The sequence below is a fragment of the Oncorhynchus keta genome, chromosome 1 (assembly GCF_023373465.1).
Source record: "Oncorhynchus keta strain PuntledgeMale-10-30-2019 chromosome 1, Oket_V2, whole genome shotgun sequence".
In the NCBI taxonomy this organism is placed as follows: Eukaryota; Metazoa; Chordata; class Actinopteri; order Salmoniformes; family Salmonidae; genus Oncorhynchus; species Oncorhynchus keta.
In genome coordinates, this window is record NC_068421.1 from 21625248 (window position 1) to 21646135 (window position 20888).

The 20888-nt window shown below is 40.8% G+C and overlaps 1 protein-coding gene across 1 annotated transcript in view; it reads left to right on the forward strand.

Annotated features, from left to right (window-relative positions):
* Positions 1 to 20888, forward strand: part of LOC118380417 (kinase suppressor of Ras 1-like) — a 63852-nt gene that overhangs the window by 8538 nt on the left and 34426 nt on the right. The window contains exon 2 of the mRNA XM_052508569.1: positions 9207 to 9347. Coding sequence (XP_052364529.1) covers positions 9207 to 9347 — 141 coding nt within the window. The remainder of the gene's footprint in view (positions 1 to 9206; positions 9348 to 20888) is intronic.

Here is a 20888-nt window from a genome sequence, read left to right on the forward strand (position 1 = left end):
GGGTGGCCTCTGTTAAAAAAGGGAGGATCCCATCAGCTTTCTATAGGCTAGGCCTACTATATTTATTTCTCAACTTTTCTAATATTAATAAGCACATTGCTTCGCTTTATAACCGGAGTAGCCTAACTGGCTAGCATGAAAATTAACCCCGGGAAAAGTGTCTTCTTAGTGCTGTTTAAGTGTTTAAGTTTAAGTTACTTCACACATACAGTGCATACGGCGCCTTGACTTTTTCCACATTTTGTTACGTTACAGCCTTATTCTAAAATAGATTAAATAAAAAAATGTCCCTCCTCAATCTACACACAATACCCCATAATGACAAAGCAAAAAACGTTTTTTAGAAATTGCAAAAACAGAAATACCTAATTTACATAGGTGTTCAGACCCTTTGCTATGAGACTCGAATTGAGTTCAGGTGCATCATTTTTCCATTGATCATCCTTGAGATGTTTCTACAACATGATTGTTGTCCACTTGTGGTAAATTCAATTGATTGGACCTTATTTGGAAAGGCACACACCTGTCTATATAAGGTCCCACAGTTGACAGTGCATGTCAGAGCAAAAACTAAGCCATGTGGTCGAAGGAATTGCCTGTATAGCTCCGAGACAGGATTGTGTCGAGGCACAGATCTGGGGAAGGGTACCAAAAAATGTCTGCAGCATAGAAGGTCCCCAAGAACACAGTGGCCTCCATCATTCTTAAATGTAAGAAGTTTGGAACCACCAAGACTCTTCCTAGAACTGGTCACCTGGCCAAACTGAGCAATCGGCAGAGAAGGGCCTTGGTCAGTGCGGTGACCTTGGTCAGGGGGCATTTAACCCAACCTCTCTGGATCAGAGAGGTGAGGGGGGCTGCCGTAATCGACATCCCCGTCTTCGGCGCCCGGAGAACAGTGGGTTAACTGCCTTGCTCAGGGGCAGAACAACAGATTTTTACTATGTCAGCTCAGTGATTCGATCCAGCAACCTTTTGGTTACTGGCCCAACGCTCTAACCGCTACCACCCCAACCCGCTTGGAGTTTGCCAAAAGGCACCTAAAGGACTCTCAGACCACGAGAAACAAGATTCTCTGGTCTGATGAAACCAAGATGGAACTCTTTGGACTGAATGCCAAGCCTCACGTCTGGAGGAAACCTAGCACCATCCCTACAGTGAAGCATGGTGGTGGCAGCATCATGCTGTGGGGATGTTTTTGAGCGGCAGGTACTGGGAGACTAGTCAGTATCGAGGGAAAGATGAACGGAGCAAAGTACAGTGAGATCATTGATGAAAACCTGCTCCAGAGTGCTCAGGACTTCAGACTGGGATGAAGGTTCACCTTCCAAGAGGACAACGACCCTAAGCACACAGCCAAGACAATGCAGGAGTGACTTTGGGACACGTTTCTGAATGTCCTTGAGTGGCCCAACCAGGGCCCGGACTTCAACTCGATCGAACATCTCTGGAGAGACCTGAAAATAGCTGTGCAGTGACGCTCCCCATCCAACCTGACAGAGCTTGAGAGGATCTGCAGAGAAGAATGGGGGAAACTCCCCAAATACAAGGTGTGCCCAGCTTGTAGCATCATACCCAAGAACAGTCGAGGCTGTAATCGCTGCCAAAGGTGCTTCAACAAAGTACAGAGTAAAGGGTCTGAATACTAATGTAAATGTGATATTTACATTTTCTTATTTTTTTAATCAATTTGCTAAAATTTGTAAAAGCCTGTTTTTTCTTTGTGGGGTATTGTGTGTAGATTGATGAGGGAAAATACAATTTAATCAATTTTAGAATCAGGCTGTAACTTAATAAAATATAGGAAAAGGGGTCTGAATACTTTCTGATTGCACTGTATATTATTTAGTATACAGTACCAGTCAAAAGTTTGGACACACCTACTCATTCAAGGGTTTTTCTTTACTTTGACTATTTCCTACATTGTAGAATAATAGTGAAGACCTCAAAACTATGAAATAACACATATAGAATCATGTAGTAACCAAAAAAGTGTTAAACAAACCAAAATATATTTTATATTTGAGATTCTTCAAAGTAGACACCCTTTGCCTTGATGACAGCTTTGCACACTCTTGGCATTCTCTCAACCACCTTCATGAGCTAGTCACCTGAAATACATTTCAATTAACAGGTGTGCCTTGTAAAAAGTTAATTTGTGGAATTTCTTTCCTTCTTAATGCGTTTGAGCCAATCAGTTGTGTTCTGACAAGATAGGGGTGGTATACAGAAGATAGCCCTATTTGGTAAAAGTCCATATAATGGCAAGAACAGCTCAAATAAGCAAAGAGAAACGACAGTCCATCATTACTTTAAGACTTGAAGGTTATTCAATCTGGAAAATGTCAAGAACTTTTCAAGTTTCTTCAAGTGCAGTCGCAAAAAACATCAAGGGCTATGATAAAACTCTCATGGGACTCCCAATCACAGCCAGTTATGATACAGCCTGGAATCGAACCAGGGTGACACTTCTAGCACCGAGATGCAGTGCATTAGACCGCTGCGCCACTCGGGAGCCCCTAAATGGTCAGTTTGTCCATGGCCTGCATAGTTATCAGACATGTCACCCATTGAGCATGTTTGCATGTTGCGTTTAACACAGAATAGCTCAACCGCTCAACACAGCATAGCCGCATGTGCGCACTTTCCACTTCCCTGGAAATCTTTTGGAGAAAATGTCCTTTCTATTTTATTCAGCTTTGTTCAATTGTATTGTTCTTACTACAAAATAATATCAAATAATGCCACAGGAACAATAAGCAAATCTTGTCTGCTAAAATAACTAGAGTAGCCCACAGATGTATGGCATAGCCAGATCAGGGCCTAACATGAAGACAGTTTACAGTATGCTATTCTGTTCTTCTGAAATAGACTACATTTTTTTGTGATGGTGTAGGCTAAATTAAATGGATTTATTGCTCTTAATTTGACTTTTTAAAATATAGATGTTCCAAACATCTGTATCAGTGGCTTACAGGCTATGCGAGGAAGCAAGGAGATGCTAAACGTGTTTATGTTAATTAACGGTCATTTACCTTGAGGCTGGCAGTTATTTGCATGACAATCAACGGCTGACAAAATGTCATGACTGTCACATCCCTAGTGCTACTGGCACCTTATTACAGGGCCCTGTGACTCCTGCAGTCGAAAGTTAAATCTACAGACTGACCACACCTAACTAACAGCCGTCATCTGATTTCCATACACTAACTAATAATGCCACGGTGGTCAGCTTCTACTCTGGAATCAGATCTGGCATCCCAGGGATGGACATGGCCCATATTATCTGCCCACATTGTCTGTTTCTGGGAAACCTGTCATTAAATAAACACTCATTAAATGACTATCATTTTGCAGAGATTTTTACTTTAGAGACTCTTGTCACACTATTTTGGGAAGATCATAGAAGTGCTAGTTTGATCATTTTGGCGATTATCCTAAGCAGCAGCTACGGTGCAGTCAGTGGAAGAAACAGAACTACAAAATGATGGGTCGTGTAGTGTCAGGAAACTCCCATGTGGTTTTGCAAACGATCTGTCTCTCGTTCCCCTCCCCACCTCTCTTTCTCTTTGTCTTGTTTGATTTCTCCTTCCTTTCTTGACCTTTTTGCTCGCTCTCTTTGTCACATCTATCACTGTTTCCTTTGCCTTAACTAAGACACACAAATGTTTTTTCCATAGATGGAAACTTACACGGAGAAGTGATGCTTTCCATTTGCGTACTGTGGTATTTTTCATAACTGCAATATACAAGTCAGCTTCGAGGAATGAACTGTGGTAGTGGTTGAGAATGATATCTTGAGAACCAGTACCGTCCCTCCCCCACACAGGCGTTGTCTGGTACTTTAATAATAATAATAATAATAATATATGCCATTTAGCAGACGCTTTTATCCAAAGCGACTTACAGTCATGTGTGCATACATTCTACGTATGGGTGGTCCCGGGAATCGAACCCACTACCCTGGCGTTACAAGCGCCATGCTCTACCAACTGAGCTACAGAAGGACCACTTAGAGACTAACATTCAAAGGTTGAGTACTGGCAGCCAAGGCCACCTCCTTTATTCTTTCTGTGAAAAGGCCCCTTCCTTGGGTCATTGTCACACACAATAAACACAATTTAGTTCCACACACTGTGGTAAAACATGTGGGCACAGATACGTGCTGCCTGTCTGCCCCATGGACCCACTCAGCCTGCCCTACCCCTCGCTGCTTGTGCCTGCCATGTAACAGATCTAGGAGATGGAGAGACAGATAAGACGGTGAATAACGAAGAGCGCCACAGCGGAACGAGGCCAGGCGTTGTAGGGTGCAAACCAACACCGCCTGGTTTCCTCTAGTCGCTCAGTGAAGTACATCAAATCAGCCATGGCCATTCTCTGATAGGGAAAGAGACAGGAGGTCATTCAGAGACAGCCTCCGTCAGACTGGTCTAGTGCTAATGAAACTTTAATGCTGTTCCACTAGGCCAGGCTCTCTAAAACCTACCAGGACCAACAGTGACTAAAGATGAAAGCCTAAACATTAACTTAAAGCTTTTTGGTTGAAATAAGCTAAACATCCAGCTTTTAAAAAACAAAATACTTAAAACCCTGACTGAAATTCTGCAGACGTATTACTTTCAGAAGTAATACTTCTGGCTGGACAGAGGGATAAGACTAGAAGTAAAGCTTGTGGCTGGACAGAGGGATACGATTAGAAGTAATGCTTGTGGCTGGACAGAAGGATACGATTAGAAGTAATGCTTGTGGCTGGACAGAGGGATAAGACTAGAAGTAAAGCTTGTGGCTGGACAGAGGGATACGATTAGAAGTAATGCTTGTGGCTGGACAGAAGGATACGATTAGAAGTAATGCTTGTGGCTGGACAGAGGGATACGATTAGAAGTAATGCTTGTAGCTGGACAGAAGGATAAGACTAGAAGTAATGCTTGTGGCTGGACAGAAGGATAAGACTAGAAGTAATGCTTGTAGCTGGACAGAAGGATAAGACTAGAAGTAATGCTTGTAGCTGGACAGAAGGATAAGACTAGAAGTAATGCTTGTGGCTGGACAGAAGGATAAGACTAGAAGTAATGCTTGTGGCTGGACAGAAGGATAAGACTAGAAGTAATGCTTGTAGCTGGACAGAAGGATAAGACTAGAAGTAATGCTTGTAGCTGGACAGAAGGATAAGACTAGAAGTAATGTTTGTGGCTGGACAGGGGGATAAGACTAGAAGTAATGCTTGTAGCTGGACAGAGGGATAAGACTAGAAGTAATGCTTGCAGCTGGACAGAGGGATAAGACTAGAAGTAATGCTTGCGGCTGGACAGAGGGATAAGACTAGAAGTAATGCTTGTGGCTGGACAGAGGGATAAGACTAGAAGTAATGCTTGTGGCTGGACAGAGGGATAAGACTAGAAGTAATGCTTGTAGCTGGACAGAGGGATAAGACTAGAAGTAATGTTTGTGGCTGGACAGAGGGATAAGACTAGAAGTAATGCTTGTAGCTGGACAGAAGGATAAGACTAGAAGTAATGCTTGTGGCTGGACAGAAGGATAAGACTAGAAGTAATGCTTGTAGCTGGACAGAAGGATAAGACTAGAAGTAATGCTTGTAGCTGGACAGAAGGATAAGACTAGAAGTAATGCTTGTGGCTGGACAGAAGGATAAGACTAGAAGTAATGCTTGTGGCTGGACAGAAGGAGAAGACTAGAAGTAATGCTTGTAGCTGGACAGAAGGATAAGACTAGAAGTAATGCTTGTAGCTGGACAGAAGGATAAGACTAGAAGTAATGTTTGTGGCTGGACAGGGGGATAAGACTAGAAGTAATGCTTGTGGCTGGACAGAGGGATAAGACTAGAAGTAATGCTTGTAGCTGGACAGAGGGATAAGACTAGAAGTAGTGCTTGTGGCTGGACAGAGGGATAAGACTAGAAGTAATGCTTGTAGCTGGACAGAGGGATAAGACTAGAAGTAATGCTTGTGGCTGGACAGAGGGATAAGACTAGAAGTAATGCTTGTGGCTGGACAGAGGGATAAGACTAGAAGTAATGCTTGTGGCTGGACAGAGGGATAAGACTAGAAGTAATGCTTGTGGTTGGACAGAGGGATAAGACTAGAAGTAATGCTTGTGGCTGGACAGAGGGATAAGACTAGAAGTAATGCTTGTGGCTGGACAGAGGGATAAGACTAGAAGTAATGCTTGTGGCTGGACAGAAGGATAAGAGGTACAGTATATGTGAGTCCAGTTCAGTCCACTGGTTGCCAGGTAAAAGCTTGCTTTCTGAGATCTGGTGTCCGAAGGTAAGGTGGACAACTTGACTCTGCTATAATCTAACTCAAGGATGGGCAACTGGCTCCCCCTTTTGATGCCCCCGGATTGATCCCCCCACTGCATCCCTCATAATAAATTCAGATTTACTGTGGCCCCTAACCCCATCAAAGTTGCCCATCCCTGCTCTAACTGATCTCTCTAGTCCTCTCTGTGACCCCAGCCCAGCATCTCCCATAATCGCATTTTTTACATATGGGTTCCGCTGTCTGTGGCTGCAGGGTTTCCATGGTGCTCGGTTGTCATGGCAGTGGCACAAGCCGACGCCCCCATGAGAAAGGCAGCTCGGTGTTCCTCTGAGTTTGTATGTAATGAGGACTATTTGCTGTTTGCTGTTCTGAGGGGAGAACTGTTAAATACCCAGTCAGTCAAGGATGTACTGGAACTGGCCACTCCATCCCCACCTTCTCTGTTTAGGAGGTAGTAGTGCATATCAATATTCTACAGTGACATTTTCTCTCCTTTATCAACGTTCTCCATTCATGTTCTTAAGAGCCCACTGAGGTGCTTCTGAGACAAAGTTGTTACTTTTTAGGCCTGAGTGTACAAAACATTAAGAACACCTTCCTAATATTGAGTTGCACCCCCCTGTGAAAAACCCAGCAGCGTTGCAGTTCAAACCTGATGCGCCTGGCTAGGGCTGTGGCGGTCATGAAATTTCGTCAGCCGGTGATTGTCAAGCAAATAACTGTTAATTGACTGTTAATTAACATAAACACATTTACACTAGTTAATTTAGCAGACAATTCTGTGGCATTATATTATATTATTTTATAGTATGAAGAATACAATTGAACAAAGCTGAATGAAATAGAAAGGATATTTTCTCAAAATGATTTGAGGGAGTGCGCACATGTTGCTATTCTGTGTTGAGCAGTTAACAAAGAAACAGGTACTCCGAAATGCTTAATTTAGAGTTCTTTATGTAACTTTAGTTGTGATACAAATATTGGGCTGTATGTTTTGATTTTTAATATATTCTAAGTCTGCGACTATAATGATAATTTGAAAAAAGTTGCATAAAAGGCATGAGCTCTGCTTTGTTTTTTTGTGAGGCTGCACACACTTCATCAGTCTCTCATTCACAATTTGACAAGCATTTGATAATGTCTCAAATTTCCCAGCGGCATCCCCTTTGTGTGGCCGTAATGCCGCATAAAAAAATCCATGTTTTTTGCGGCCAGTGGCCATTGTGCCCTTGGGCTGAATAGAATCATTATAATTCCCTTCTCCAGGCTGCGTGCTCCAAAGCCCATTTCACTCAAATGGCTCTCCGTCACGTGATTGGGTCTTTCTCACAAACTACAATTGAAGACAGACACATCGGGGATGCAACTGTGCGAGTCCTTATCCAATTCTGAAGTGAATATTGAAGATATTGGAAGAACTGTCCTCATTTACTTTTTGTCAGTCAACAAGATGAGTAGGCTTAACGAACAGCAAAAGCCTAGCCTATGTCAATCTACTATCCCCCATAGTACAAAAGTTGACCTATTCTGTGAGAGAAAGAATTATTCCAAACATAGTCTGGGACAGTTGTGGTTTAGGAAAGATCCCAAATTAATACAACTAGCAGCAAAACTACTTTTTTAAGCATTGAGGCTGACACAACAGATCAGAACATTTAGCTTAAAATGTTAATAAACTATAAGGCTATTTCTTCACATTATAAGCGCAGCAATGCACACATGCAAGTATGCTATAAGCGCAAATGTTCCATTAGCGGGAAAACACCATTCTCAAAGTGACTGCAAATGTGATTATGCAAGTAATGCTTTTATTAAAAAGGTGCATTTTTATGGTGAAAATGATCTTCCCCAAAATTGAAACTCACATGCTGCGTATGTATGCCAGTTAGGTTTTAAATCCATTGTAAAGCTGATTAATGTGCTTACTTTTAGGTTATTTGGCCACTTTATTTGAGATACAAACATTATCAAAACATATAGGCCTGTGGGCTACATGAGGTGTGTGACTATGATTTGAAAAAGTCGGGGGAAAAGGCATGCATTTCTTGCCTTACTGCACACATGCTGGGCATCATGACAAGTGATAATATATCATTCACAATAGGCTAATAACAACTCTCCAGCAACAGTGTGTGAAAACCTTGTGAAGACTTACAGAAAACGTTTGACCTCTGTCATTGCCAATAAAGGGTATATAACAAAGTATTGAGATAAACTTTTGTTATTGACCAAATACTTATTTTCCACCATAATTTTCAAATAAATTCATTAAAAATCCTACAATGTGATTTTCTGGATTTTTTTTCTCATTTTGTCTGTCATAGTTGAAGTGTACCTATGATGAAAATTACAGGCCTCTCTCATCTTTTTAAGTGGGAGAACTTGCACAATTGGTGGCTGACTAAATACTTTTTCCCCCCACTGTATATATTTCTCTGTCCTCTCTCTCTCTCTCTCTCTCTCTCTCTCTCTCTTCTCTCACTTCACTGCGGCCCACTCTAACTCTTAGTCGACAGGGGGATTTCCTCAGCCTGAGCTCAAGTCTCGCTTCTCACCGGTATTTTGCATAGAACACCAGACCTCATGCTGAAAATAACAAGAAAGAAACACCATGCAGTTCAGCTTGTTCTCAAACATCAGTGGGTTTCACACCCGCAGTTGTCAGTTTGTCGTCAGTCTCCTTTGTTAAAATGAAATGAAACTCCCACACACTGTGCTTGCAAAGGATCAACTGTTTGTTGTGCTGCAGGTTTCATTATCCACTCATTTTGTTCTACTTGGTTATAACAACAATCAGATAATGCTTTTGCTAAGCCTCATCTGTGTTTCAGTTATTTTCGGAACTTTTCAAAAATATTTTTGGAGCTCAGACCAAGCGGCGTCTTAACGCTCTTGTATTTGTGTTGTCACCCCCTCCAGGTGAAACTGACTAAGTACATCTGTAAGCAGCTGCAGTGTAAGCAGAGAGTGCCTGAGAGACAGAGGACCCAGGCCCTGGCCAGCTACCCTCGACTGGGAGACTGGCTCTGCACCATCAACCTCAGACCTGAACTCATACAGGTACAATTTGTTCACACCGTGTGTGTGTGTGTGTGTGTGTGTATGTGTGTGTGTTCTTGTTTTGCTGACCCTATGGGGACATTGAACTGTTTGCACACCTTCCATGTGTGGACGTCTTGACAAACTGGGGACAAAATCATGTTCATGTTCAGGCAGACCATTGTAACTGATAGAAAATTGCATGCTAATATGTCTAGTATGAATATCTCATTATTTGGGTTCAGTCCCCAGAAGGTGTTTTTTTTCAGTCACAGTGTATGTGAGTGTGTATCCAGAGAGCGCCCCCTGTACCTGGGTTTTGGTACTGCAGTGTACATATTTAATGAGGCTCCTAAGGCATTTGCATAACATTAACATATTAGCATATTTGTATAGTTTTTTTTTTAAATGCATGTCAATTATCCATAAAAGTACATTCATAAAATATATTATACCTGACCAGAAGGGTTCTCTATGAAAAATATGCTTACCAATCAAATCCTTTCAGACACACATATTATATGAATTATTAGGTCTATATTACATAGTCAAAATAAACACAAGCTAAATGCATTGTATGAACAATCAAATAATATCAGATAGATTTGCAAAACTGCCATTGATAAATAAACACCAATCGGCAATGTTTTGCCATTAAAACAGCAAACACGTTGTAATACATGTGTTAGCATAACACAAGCTGGCTAGGTCGTCTACAATAGGCTAGCTGTCTAGGTTGCCTACAATAGGCTAGCTGGCTAGGTTGCCTACAGTAGGCTAGCTGGCTAGGTTGCCTACAATAGGCTAGCTGGCTAGGTTGGCTACAGTAGGCTAGCTGGCTATGTAGACTAGTAGTAACAACATTAAACAGACCCAAGCGAAAAGCAAAGTAGTTTGCAAGCATTATTTGAGTATTATACATACACTGAAACCTTTGTATCATACCTAAAACTTGGCAAAATGTCCCCAATTGGTCAAATATCTATTAGTTTACTATTCTATGGGGACTTTTGGTCCCCACAAGTATAGTTAAACGTGCACTCTCACACTCGATCACACACAATCTACACACATATTATTCATTAGTTGAATTGTTTATATATTGTTGTATTTTAGATTAAACAAAATATTTACTCCTGTATGTTTGGGAATTATTCTGCAATAATATGCTCAGTCCAAAGCTTTGCACAGCCCACAGACATGTCTACGAACTGTAGGTAGAGGGAACCCTCATCATGTGACGTCGGCACCTGTTTGGCTTTTGCAGAGAAGTCTCCCCCCTTGATCAGCATAGAACGGGGTCCCTAACAAACTGCATCACCTCTGTGGGAAGACTAAACTCATCAAGTCTTGTTTCAAAGTTATCTTTCAGTTTAACTAAAAACTCTGACATCTGTACTGATGATGACTGGATATAGTTACGCACTGTAGGAAAATTGATGATTTTGTTTGTGGGCTCATATCAGAGGAGAAAATAACACATTTATTTTGTAAAGCAATACATTTTTCAAGCATGCCAATAACTGTTTTATCCCTCCCCTGTAGTCCAAAATTAAGTCCATTCAAGTGATTTTAATCGATTTCAATCGCAGAGAAAAGCAATTATCTCCTCCCTAAACTCACATATGGTCCTTCTGTAGCTCAGTTGGTAGAGCATGGCGCTTGTAACGCCAGGGTAGTGGGTTCGATTCCCGGGACCACCCATACGTAGAATGTATGCACACATGACTGTAAGTCGCTTTGGATAAAAGCGTCTGCTAAATGGCATATATTATATTATATATTACATACTCTCTTGAGAGCATTAGGCCTACCATTACTTAGCTATCGAAGGCTCTACAGTGCAGGTGGAAATGCAACAACAAAATGAATACTTAGTTAGCTATAGTTAGCTAGCAAGATAACTGCTACAATTTATGTGTTGAATTGGTGATCTAGTTAGTCTGCCTGTCATTATTTTATACCTGCGCTCTCTCCTCGAGAGTCTGAAAGGAATTAAATACCCTAATCTAAGCTATGTTAAATGTTTGTGTAATGAACAGAGAGCTCGTTTCAAACGCAGGGCGCAGCAGGTGTTTATTGCAAAGGACCACTGGAGGAGGCAGGTAGCTGGGTCCAGGGGCAGGCAGAAAGTCATACACAGGAGGAGGCAGGTAGATGGGTCCAGGGGCAGGCAGAAGGTCATACACAGGAGGAGGCAGGTAGCTGGGTCCAGGGGCAGGCAGAAGGTCATACACAGGGGGTCCAAAAGTGCACCAATACAGGCAGGGAAAAGGCTAGTAATGTAGTCCGGGAGATCAGGCAATAGATTGATCACAGGAAATCCGATAGGCTAAAGTACAGGCAGGGAATAGGCAAAAGGCGTTGTTAGTGAGGTAGGCAAAAAATGATCATACACAGGAGACAATCACAGGAAAACCAGAGCTCTGAAAGCCACAATACAAACAATACCTTACAAATAACTGAACTAAATAATGTGTGATAATGACATACAGGTGTGTGAATAGGTGATCAGAATTCAGGTGATAGGGATCTGGAGAGTGAGCTGCGTTCAGGGGGATCTACGTGTTTGTTTGAGGGTGTGAGTTGGAAGCAGACGTTACAGTAAGCAGCCAATTCCAGTGAGAAATGCTTAGTCTGAAGCCATTCGGCTATGGGTTTCACAGTCCTATAATTACGATACAAGTTATATCCCCTTAAAAAGGGTTTACTTACAACCTCTGGGGTATAACATGTTGGGCAAAGTGGTATAGGAGAGTCTAACGTATAACCCATAACCAGAGTTCAGTGTTCGCCAATGAGAATTAAGAGAGGCCTAGCTTTGTCAAAGATTTTCATAACTAAACCAAGATAGACCACAGCCTGTCGTTTACAATGGGAACAAATTAGTCATAGTGGGCAGAACAAGCAAGGAAGTAGGCAGAGCCAAGCACAAGCTAGAGAGATTCTATTGGCGCGTTCTTGCATACATATGCATATTTTGTTTATGGAAAGCCTCTGTGTGTGTGTAAAATCCATCTCGTTCCATTTTCTCCCACTGCCAGCCAGTGGGCTTTCTCTCTCTACCATATTTGGTAGTGAGTGGAAACGCTAAGCGGATGCTTCACATTGATACATCCGGTCCACAATTAATGAAGTCTTGAGGTATTGCTCACCTGAGGTAGAGTACCTCATGATAAGCTGTGGACCACACTACCTACCAAGAGAGTTTTCATCTATATTTTTCATAGCTGTTTATTTACCATCACAAACTGATGCTGGCACTAAGACCACACTCAACGAGCTGTATAAGGCCATAAGCAAATAAGAAAATGCTCATCCAGAAGCGGCATTTCTAGTGTCTGGGGATTTTAATGCAGGCAAACTTAAATCCGTTTTACCTAATTTCTACCAGAATGTCACATGTGCAACCAGATGAAAACAACTCTAGACCACCTTTACTCCACACACAAAGACACATACAAAACTCTTCCTCGTTCTCCATTTGGCAAATCTGACCATAATTATATCCTCTTGATTGCTGCTTACAAGCTAAAACTAAAGCAGGAAGTAAGTACCAGTGACTCACTCAATACGGATGTTGTCTGATGATGTGGATGCTACGCTACAGTAATGTTTTGCTAGCACAGACTGGAATATGTTCCGGGACTCATCCAATGGCATTGAGGAGTATACCACCTCAGTTATCGGCTTTATCAATAAGTGCATCGATGACGTCATCCCCACAGCGACCGTACGCACATATCCTAACCAAAAGCCATGGATTACAGGCAACATCCAGACCGAGCTAAAGGCTAGAGCTGCTGCTTTCAAGGAGCGGGACACTAATCCGGACGTTTATAAGATATCTTGCTATGCCCTCAGACGAATCAACAAACAGGCAGTGTCAATACAGGACTAAGATTGAATCGTACTACACAGGCTCTGACGCTCATCAGATGTGACAGGGCTTGCAAACTATTATGGACTACAATGAGAAACCCATCCACGAGCTGCCCAGTGACACAAGCCTACGAGATGGGCTAAATGTCCTTTATGCTTGCTTCAAGGCAAGCAACACTGAAGCATGCTTGAGAGCACCAGCTGTTCCGGATGACTGTGTGATCACACTCTCCGTAGCCAATCTGAGCAAGACCTTTAAACAGATCAACATTCACAAGGCCCCGCTGCCAGATGGATTACTAGGACGTATACTCAGAGCTTGCGCTGACCAGCTGGCAAGTGTCTTCACTGACATTTTCAACCTCTCCCTGACTGAGTCTGTAATACCTACATGTTTCAAGCAGACCACCATAGTCCCTGTGCCCAAGAATGTGAAGGTAACCTGCCTAAATGACTACTGCCCCATAGCACTCACATCGGTAACCATGAAGTGCTTTGAAAGGCGCTATAGAGGGTAATGCATACGGCCCAGTACATCACTGGGTCTTGCCCGGTTAAGGGGAGAGTGAGTAGGGTTGGTGGGGTGAAGGGATGGTCGTGAATGTGTGGAGCCACTCTCCTGCATTGATTACAAAATGTATTCTCCAGACCACAAGAAAAAGGGGAACGGTAATACGCCATCATTTATTTTCTTGAATAAAGGCCATTTTCAATTCTGGTTCTTAAGAGGCCAATTTATTACTTGACTTGACACTGAATTTGATATTTATAGGTCTAGAAGCGTTTCAGTTGGACATAATGTAAGAATGTGGATTTTGTGTGTGTGTGTGTGTGTGTTTGTGAGAGCGTGCACGTAAGGTTCAAGTAACCAGGTTAGTTTGGTTAGTTTGCATCCGACTTAGAGAGGGCAATCATGTTGGACTCCTCAGATTCCATGTACTCTGGACCAGGTAAATTTTGCCCTAAGTTGATGGGGACATCATTTTGGGGCGGCAGGTAGCCTAGTGGTTAGAGCGTTGGGCCAGTAACCAAATGGTTGCTAGCTCGAATCCCCAAGCTGACATGGTAAACATCTGTCATACTGCCCCTGAACAAGGCCGTCATTGTAAATAAGAATTTGTTCTTAAACGACTTGCCTAGTTAAATAAAGGTTAAATAAATCAAACTAAATTAACATGGCATAACAGTTTGTTATTCAAGAGAAGACGTTCCTGCACATTGCTTACTATAATTTCAGGACAGGTGTGGTTTCCCATCAATATCCAATGAAAATGTATTTCCACAATAGGAGCAGCTTGTGAGCCTTTTTACTTTAAACATTGTTGAAGAACATGGTTAACTCCAATGCAGAACATGGTTAACTCCAATGCAGAACATGGTTAACTCCTCCAATGCAGAACATGGTTAACTCCTCCAATGCAGAACATGGTTAACTCCTCCAATGCAGAACATGGTTAACTCCTCCAATGCAGAACATGGTTAACTCCTCCAATGCAGAACATGGTTAACTCCTCCAATGCAGAACATGGTTAACTCCTCCAATGCAGAACATGGTTAACTCCTCCAATGCAGAACATGGTTAACTCCTCCAATGCAGAACATGGTTAACTCCTCCAATGCAGAACATGGTTAACTCCAATGCAGAACATGGTTAACTCCAATGCAGAACATGGTTAACTCCAATGCAGAACATGGTTAACTCCAATGCAGAACATGGTTAACTCCAATGCAGAACATGGTTAACTCCTCCAATGCAGAACATGGTTAACTCATCCAATGCAGAACATGGTTAACTCCTCCAATGCAGAACATGGTTAACTCATCCAATGCAGAACATGGTTAACTCCAATAAAGAACATGGTTAACAATGCAGAACATGGTTAACTCCTCCAATGCAGAACATGGTTAACTCCAATGCAGAACATGGTTAACTCCAATGCAGAACATGGTTAACACCAATGCAGAACATGGTTAACTCCAATGCAGAACATGGTTAACTCCAATGCAGAACATGGTTAACTCCAATGCAGAACATGGTTAACTCCAATGCAGAACATGGTTAACTCCAATGCAGAACATGGTTAACTCCAATGCAGAACATGGTTAACTCCAATGCAGAACATGGTTAACTCCAATGCAGAACATGGTTAACTCCAATAAAGAACATGGTTAACTCCTCCAATGCAGAACATGGTTAACTCCAATGCAGAATTATGGTTAACTCCAATGCAGAACATGGTTAACTCCTCCAATGCAGAACATGGTTAACTCCAATGCAGAACATGGTTAACTCCTCCAATGCAGAACATGGTTAACTCAATGCAGAACATGGTTAACTCCAATGCAGAACATGGTTAACTCCAATGCAGAACATGGTTAACTCCAATGCAGAACATGGTTAACTCCAATGCAGAACATGGTTAACTCCAATGCAGAACATGGTTAACTCACCCAATGCAGAACATGGTTAACTCCAATAAAGAACATGGTTAACTCCAATAAAGAACATGGTTAACTCCTCCAATGCAGAACATGGTTAACTCCTCCAAAGCAGAACATGGTTAACTCCAATGCAGAACATGGTTAACTCCAATGCAGAACATGGTTAACTCCAATGCAGAACATGGTTAACTCCAATGCAGAACATGGTTAACTCCAATGCAGAACATGGTTAACTCCAATGCAGAACATGGTTAACTCCTCCAATGCAGAACATGGTTGCAGAACATGGTTGACTCCTCTCCAATGCAGAACATGGTTAACTCCTCCAATGCAGAACATGGTTAACTCCTCCAATGCAGAACATGGTTAACTCCTCCAATGCAGAACATGGTTAACTCCTCCAATGCAGAACATGGTTAACTCCTCCAATGCAGAACATGGTTAACTCCTCCAATGCAGAACATGGTTAACTCCTCCAATGCAGAACATGGTTAACTCCTCCAATGCAGAACATGGTTAACTCCAATGCAGAACATGGTTAACTCCAATGCAGAACATGGTTAACTCCAATGCAGAACATGGTTAACTCCAATGCAGAACATGGTTAACTCCAATGCAGAACATGGTTAACTCACCCAATGCAGAACATGGTTAACTCCAATAAAGAACATGGTTAACTCCTCCAATGCAGAACATGGTTAACTCCTCCAAAGCAGAACATGGTTAACTCCAATGCAGAACATGGTTAACTCCAATGCAGAACATGGTTAACTCCAATGCAGAACATGGTTAACTCCAATGCAGAACATGGTTAACTCCAATGCAGAACTTGGTTAACTCCTCCAATGCAGAACATGGTTAACTCCTCCAATGCAGAACATGGTTAACTCCTCCAATGCAGAACATGGTTAACTCCTCCAATGCAGAACATGGTTAACTCCTCCAATGCAGAACATGGTTAACTCCTCCAATGCAGAACATGGTTAACTCCTCCAATGCAGAACATGGTTAACTCCTCCAATGCAGAACATGGTTAACTCCTCCAATGCAGAACATGGTTAACTCCTCCAATGCAGAACATGGTTAACTCCTCCAATGCAGAACATGGTTAACTCCAATAAAGAACATGGTTAACTCCAATAAAGAACATGATTAACTCCAATAAAGAACATGGTTAACTCCAATAAAGAACATGGTTAACTCCAATAAAGAACATGGTTAACTCCAATAAAGAACATGGTTAACTCCAATAAAGAACATGGTTAACTCCAATAAAGAACATGGTTAAATCCAATAAAGAACATGGTTAACTCCAATAAAGAACATGGTTAACTCCAATAAAGAACATGGTTAACTCCAATAAAGAACATGGTTAACTCCAATAAAGAACATGGTTAACTCCAATAAAGAACATGGTTAACTCCAATAAAGAACATGGTTAACTCCAATAAAGAACATGGTTAACTCCAATAAAGAACATGGTCAAATCCAATAAAGAACATGGTTAACTCCAATAAAGAACATGGTCAAATCCAATAAAGAACATGGTTAACTCCAATAAAGAACATGGTTAACTCCAATGCAGAACATGGTTAACTCCAATGCAGAACATGGTTAACTCCAATAAAGAACATGGTTAACTCCAATAAAGAACATGGTTAACTCCAATAAAGAACATGGTTAACTCCAATAAAGAACATGGTTAACTCCAATGCAGAACATGGTTAACTCCAATAAAGAACATGGTTAACTCCTCCAATGCAGAACATCGTTAACTCCAATAAAGAACATGGTTAACTCCTCCAATGCAGAACATGGTTAACTCCTCCAATGCAGAACATGGTTAACTCCTCCAATGCAGAACATGGTTAACTCCAATGCAGAACATGGTTAACTCCAATGCAGAACATGGTTAACTCCTCCAATGCAGAACATGGTTAACTCCTCCAATGCAGAACATGGTTAACTCCTCCAATGCAGAACATGGTTAACTCCTCCAATGCAGAACATGGTTAACTCCTCCAATGCAGAACATGGTTAACTCCTCCAATGCAGAACATGGTTAACTCCTCCAATGCAGAACATGGTTAACTCCTCCAATGCAGAACATGGTTAACTCCTCCAATGCAGAACATGGTTAACTCCTCCAATGCAGAACATGGTTAACTCCTCCAATGCAGAACATGGTTAACTCCTCCAATGCAGAACATGGTTAACTCATCCAATGCAGAACATGGTTAACTCATCCAATGCAGAACATGGTTAACTCATCCAATGCAGAACATGGTTAACTCCAATAAAGAACATGGTTAACTCCTCCAATGCAGAACATGGTTAACTCCAATGCAGAACATGGTTAACTCCAATGCAGAACATGGTTAACTCCAATGCAGAACATGGTTAACACCAATGCAGAACATGGTTAACTCCAATGCAGAACATGGTTAACTCCAATGCAGAACATGGTTAACTCCAATGCAGAACATGGTTAACTCCAATGAAGAACATGGTTAACTCCAATGCAGAACATGGTTAACTCCAATGCAGAACATGGTTAACTCCAATGCAGAACATGGTTAACTCCAATGCAGAACATGGTTAACTCCAATGCAGAACATGGTTAACTCCAATAAAGAACATGGTTAACTCCTCCAATGCAGAACATGGTTAACTCCTCCAATGCAGAACATGGTTAACTCCTCCAATGCAGAACATGGTTAACTCCAATAAAGAACATGGTTAACTCCAATAAAGAACATGATTAACTCCAATAAAGAACATGGTTAACTCCTCCAATGCAGAACATGGTTAACTCCAATAAAGAACATGGTTAAATCCAATAAAGAACATGGTTAACTCCAATAAAGAACATGGTTAACTCCAATAAAGAACATGGTTAACTCCAATGCAGAACATGGTTAACTCCAATAAAGAACATGGTTAACTTCAATAAAGAACATGGTTAACTCCAATAAAGAACATGGCTAACTCCAATAAAGAACATGGTTAACTCCAATAAAGAACATGGTTAACTCCAATAAAGAACATGGTTAACTCCAATAAAGAACATGGTTAACTCCAATAAAGAACATGGTTAACTCCAATAAAGAACATGGTTAACTCCAATGCAGAACATGGTTAACTCCAATAAAGAACATGGTTAACTCCAATAAATAACATGGTTAACTCCAATAAAGAACATGGTTAACTCCTCCAATGCAGAACATGGTTAACTCCAATAAAGAACATGGTTAACTCCAATAAAGAACATGGTTAACTCCTCCAATGCAGAACATCGTTAACTCCAATAAAGAATATGGTTAACTCCTCCAATGCAGAACATGGTTAACTCCAATAAAGAACATGGTTAACTCCAATAAAGAACATGATTAACTCCAATAAAGAACATGGTTAACTCCTCCAATGCAGAACATGGTTAACTCCAATAAAGAACATGGTTAAATCCAATAAAGAACATGGTTAACTCCAATAAAGAACATGGTTAACTCCAATAAAGAACATGGTTAACTCCAATGCAGAACATGGTTAACTCCAATAAAGAACATGGTTAACTCCAATAAAGAACATGGTTAACTCCAATAAAGAACATGGTTAACTCCAATAAAGAACATGGTTAACTCCAATAAAGAACATGGTTAACTCCAATAAAGAACATGGTTAACTCCAATAAAGAACATGGTTAACTTCAATAAAGAACATGGTTAACTCCAATAAAGAACATGGTTAACTCCAATAAAGAACATGGTTAACTCCAATAAATAACATGGTTAACTCCAATAAAGAACATGGTTAACTCCTCCAATGCAGAACATGGTTAACTCCAATAAAGAACATGGTTAACACCAATAAAGAACATGGTTAACTCCAATAAAGAACATGGTTAACTCCAATAAAGAACATGGTTAACTCCAATAAAGAACATGGTTAACTCCAATAAAGAACATGGTTAACTCCAATAAAGAACATGGTTAACTCCAATAAAGAACATGGTTAACTCCAATAAATAACATGGTTAACTCCAATAAATAACATGGTTAACTCCAATAATGAACATGGTTAACTCCAATAAAGAACATGGTTAACTCCAATAAAGAACATGGTTAACTCCAATAAAGAACATGGTTAACTCCAATAAAGAACATGGTTAACTCCAATAAATAACATGGTTAACTCCAATAAATAACATGGTTAACTCCAATAAAGAACATGGTTAACTCCTCCAATGCAGAACATGGTTAACTCCAATAAAGAACATGGTTAACTCCAATAAATAACATGGTTAACTCCAATAAAGAACATGGTTAACTCCTCCAATGCAGAACATGGTTAACTCCAATAAAGAACATGGTTAACTCCAATAAATAACATGGTTAACTCCAATAAAGAACATGGTTAACTCCTCCAATGCAGAACATGGTTAACTCCAATAAAGAACATGGTTAACACCAATAAAGAACATGGTTAACTCCAATAAAGAACATGGTTAACTCCAATAAAGAACATGGTTAACTCCAATAAAGAACATGGTTAACTCCTCCAATAAAGAACATGGTTAACTCCTCCAATAAAGAACATGGTTAACTCCTCCAATAAAGAACATGGTTAACTCCAATAAAGAACATGGTTAACTCCTCCAATAAAGAACATGGTTAACTCCTCCAATAAAGAACATGGTTAACTCCAATAAAGAACATGGTTAACTCCAATAAAGAACATGGTTAACTCCAATAAAGAACATGGTTAACTCCTCCAATAAAGAACATGGTTAACACCAATAAAGAACATGGTTAACTCCAATAAAGAACATGGTTAACTCCAATAAAGAACATGGTTAACTCCAATAAAGAACATGGTTAACTCCTCCAATAAAGAACATGGTTAACTCCAATAAAGAACATGGCTAACTCCAATAAAGAACATGGTTAACTCCTCCAATAAAGAACATGGTTAACACCAATAAAGAACATGGTTAACTCCTCCAATAAAGAACATGGTTAACTCCAATAAAGAACATGGTTAACTCCAATAAAGAACATGGTTAACTCCTCCAATAAAGAACATGGTTAACTCCAATAAAGAACATGGTTAACTCCAATAAAGAACATGGTTAACTCCTCCAATGCAGAACATCGTTAACTCTTACGATACAAAACATGATTAACTCCCGCAATGCAACGTAAGCATCATTAGTGAACTAGCAGTACCATCTCCCTTTAT